The 4,305-nt window shown below is 32.5% G+C and overlaps 1 protein-coding gene across 1 annotated transcript; it reads left to right on the top strand.

The window, feature by feature from the left end:
• Window positions 1-3,738: 3,738 nt before the first annotated feature.
• LOC111383714 lies at window positions 3,739-4,083 on the top strand. Its single transcript, XM_023007853.1, has one exon. It carries the CDS (start codon window positions 3,739-3,741, stop codon window positions 4,081-4,083), a length of 345 nt encoding a protein of 114 aa, XP_022863621.1.
• The last annotated feature ends 222 nt before the right edge of the window (window positions 4,084-4,305 follow it).

Genomic DNA, 4,305 nt, shown 5'->3' with positions numbered 1-4,305 from the left:
AGTTGCATTCATCACTTTACTTGATTTCTCTTACTGTTAGGGTACTCACTTCTATAGTGGCCAAAACTTTGACATTTATGACATCTCACAGATTGAGATCTCTTTCTAGACTCACTAGGAGCACCTCTATGTCTCTCTTAAGGCTTTTTCTTATTTCTAAACATATTTCAAAATTTCTTAGTAAAATAAGCTATTTACTCATCATTAATGGTCTCTGTGTCAGTAGAGTCATACTCTTCTTCCTTAACAGTGTTCAATGTTATAGACTTGTTCTTCTTAGATTGAGATATGGTGAGTTTATGAGTTTGGAAAAATCCAAGTAAATCTTCAAGCTTAACCGTATCTAAATCCTTGCTCATCTTAATAGCCATGATTTTAGGTCTAAATCTTTCAAGTAAGGGTAAGATTTTTTCTGACAATCTTAGACTCGGGAATTCTCTCGCCTATGTTGAAGTTATAATTAACTATGTCATTCAACTTCGCATAAAAGTCATCGAGGTCTCATCGTCTTTCATCCTAATCTTTTCAAACCTAGTGGTCTACATCTGTAACTTAGATTTCTTAACAGCTTGATCTCTCTCATGTGTGGTTTGTAAAATATCCCAAACCTTTTTAGCAACCTCATACATAGACATACGGCCAAATTCTTCTAATAACACAGCCATTAATAAAGCATGTAAAGCCTTACGATTCCAATTACATTCATTTAAATTAGTCTTCGACCAATTAGCTGTAGGAGTGGGGGTGATAACACTGTTAATGGTGCTAGGAGGGACAATCCAACCATTCAATACACTCAACCATCGATTTTAGGAAGACTCTCATTTTAGTTTTCCAATAGGCATGGTTATTGCCATCAAAATATGATGGGAGAGGTAATGAACTACTTATCTTGAAAGTTAGGGCCAAGAATTGAATTTGAGCTCTGATACCACTTGAAAGTTACTAGTTTGACTCTAAAATTACTTAGAGGGGTGAATAGGTGAATAATACGGAACTAAAATGATCAATTAAAAGCAACAAGTCACATTTTAATTGTTCTGATGTTTAGTCAATTAAATAAATTCTCTCCTTTGTTGAATTGCCACTATAGTTAATAAGGTAGTAAATAACACAGGATTTGTTGACGGAAAAAATCCTTCACAAAATTAAAAATTCTTGGACCAAGCCAGTGACTTCCATTATAGGCAATAAGAACTTACAGTATGATCTAGCTTAGAAAACCCATTAGACTCGCTAATCTAATTCTTGCAATCTCCAAGATTAGCTGGTACGTGCTTTACTCACACTTGCTTTCGATCTTCTGAAATTATCTATCATTTGTAGATCAACAAGTACTCTTTCTGTGCTTCTGTCCAACCTCTCTCTATCTTCAGCAACCTCTGAAAGCTATTGAAAAAGTCCTTCCTAATTATATTTAGAAGTAGGTGTTTTGGATTACATGACTTTGATGTTTTTTTCCAACTTGTGGCTGATAGATCTCAAGATATAGAACTATTATTTGATCTTCAAAGGATGTTATAAGAGTAGAATATAAAAATAACATAAAATAAAGGTAGAACATAACGATCAACCACCATTTTCAAGAAGTCGGGCTTGTGTATTTATAGTAGAGAGGTATTGGGGTAGTACAAGATAGATAGAACTTTTGAAAATCACGAACTAGGGTTTCTTGGAAAAACTGTCGCTCGAGCGTCAAGCTAGCTCCAGGTGAGCGACAGTCGGACGATAATGATTTTGCTTTGGATGCTCAAGGATCAGCTTAATGACAAGCTAGAATAATTCCAGTAACTCTTTATCCATGTTCCATATTCGAACTCAAAGACTCCTAATTAATCTATATAACATTCAAACAAACTCCTTGACTTTTACAACTTTTTTATAATAACCATTTTGTCTAAAGAATAGTCAATATAATGAAACCTAACACAATGCAAGAATGGAAAGTTAACTCTGTTGACAACATCATTGCTACCGTGTGCATTGGGAATTCGTTCAAAGGAAAAGTTCAAGAATTATGGCATGATACTTGTGTCATCATACGTATGTGCTACGATAGGTCTCTTTTCAAAATCTATCATGAGGTGGATGATGAACACATTCCAATGAAAATAAAGTTCAGTTAAATGTTGTTGGAAAATGAAGCATATACTTTCACATCCAACAAGAATATCACGTTAATAAATGTATTACATGTATTGTATATAAATAGAAATATTGTAAGTGGTGGTTTGCTGGAAAAATCAAGAATTAAGTCTACATATGAGTCTAACAAACTTGTACTTTCCTAGAATGATGTATTTGTTGGAAAAAGCTATTTTAGTGACAGAATGGTCAAACTTTATATTATTGACAATGATGTTAAACTTCAAATTTGAATTATATTGTAGAATCTATTTCTTTATGGCATGATAGACTAGGACATATTGGATAGTCTACTTTAAAAAGAATGAAAAAAAAAATCAAAAATGATTTTATGTGAAAATATAGAACATAATAAAAAGTGAATTATGTGTTAAGTCTAAAATGTTTAAAAAATCTTTTCAAAGTGTTGAAAGGACATCTAACTTGTTAGATTAATTCATTCCGATATATGTGAATTAAATGAAATATTAATTAGATGAGACAATAGATAAGAACATTTATATATGATCATTCTAGATTTTGTTATATTTATTTGATGAAACATAAGGGTGAAGCCTTTAGCATGTTTAAGATATGCAAAGTTGATGTAGAAAATTAAATAGATATATTAAAATTTTTAGAAGTGATAGGGGAGGTGAGCACTTCTCTAGTGAATTTAATCTTTTTTATGAATAACATGGCATAATACATCAATGTTGTGTACCTAGAATATCCGAAAAATGGTTGATTGAAAGAAAGAATATGACACTAGTTGAAATGATAAATGAATATGACACTAGTTGAAATGATAAATGCTTTGTTATTAAGCACTAGGTTGCCAACTAACTTATCGGGTAAAGCTTTTAGTGTGTCACATTGTCAATAGAATTCATTCTAAAAGATTTAAAGTTTCTCCCTATGAAAGGGAGAAAGCTGGACATTGGCTATATCAAAGTGTGGGGGGGTTTCTTGCTTATAATAAAAACAATGATCCTAAAAGAACTACTTTATGTACTAGAGGGATCAAATGCTATTTTATTGAATATGCCCGAAATAACAAGGCATATCATTTATTAAACTTGGAAACCAATGATATTATTGAATCTCGGGAAGTACAGATCTTGGAGAATTTGTTATCTTTAGATAATATATATATATTTTAAATGATGGTCATTTATTTCAAATTTACAATAAGTAACATATGTCATCACACCCCACTATTGCCTACCTCCTCCCTCTTTTAGACGTTTTAGTTTTCAATCGTCATGAGAACACAATTCATGCAATGTCTTTTAGTCTACTCATCTACTTGGTCTGAGTTGTGGTTATAAATACAATTGCATTATTGCAGTTTTTTTATTTTAATTAATCGGTGAGAGTGATAGGAAGGTATGTTGATTCATAGATCCAAAGTATGAGTGCTAGGTAGTATATTTTGAAAGCAAAAAATTAATGTACAAACTGTTGAACAAATAATCTCTAATCAAAGGCAGAGGCAGAGTTGATAAGTGTATTTTATACACTTATGTAGACCTAAAAATATCGATATTTAATAGTTCTTTAAAGCAATTATAATCTAATTTATTGTATATTTCATTTATTAGGTAAAACTCGATGGAGATCCCACTAATTGAAGCTATGTCTCAAATACCGAACTATGCAAAGTTTTTGAAAGATATCCTATCCAAAAAGAGAAGGCCTACAGATTTTGAGACCATCAAGTTAAATGAGGAGTGTAGTGCCATCATGCAAAACAAATTAGCTCCTAAACTACGAGACCCAGGGAGTCTCAAAATCCCTTGCTCAATAGGAAGTGATTCGAATTTTAATTGTTTATGTGATTCAGGAGCAAGTATAAACCTAATGCCTTTCTCTGTATACAAGAAATTAGGATTGGAAGAATTAAAGAATACATCCATCTCCCTTCAATTGGCAGACAGATCAATTAAATGCCCATGAGGAGTGGTTGAGAACGTGCTCATTAAAGTGGGCAAACTCATATTTTCCGTTGATTTTGTTGTCCTAGATATAGAGGAGCCATGGGATGCAACATTACTTATCTTGGGTAGATCCTTCCTATCAACAAGTTGAGTTGTTATGGACTTTGAAAGTGGCGAACTGACATTGAGAGTGGAAGATAAGGAAGAGAAGTTCAAGATCTACAATACTATCGACAATCCA

This window comes from Olea europaea, unplaced genomic scaffold (assembly GCF_002742605.1).
Source record: "Olea europaea var. sylvestris unplaced genomic scaffold, O_europaea_v1 scaffold274, whole genome shotgun sequence".
NCBI classification, from domain to species: domain Eukaryota; kingdom Viridiplantae; phylum Streptophyta; class Magnoliopsida; order Lamiales; family Oleaceae; genus Olea; species Olea europaea.
The sequence above is the reverse complement of the archived record's forward strand: the minus strand, read 5'-3'. Positions and strand labels throughout refer to the sequence as shown.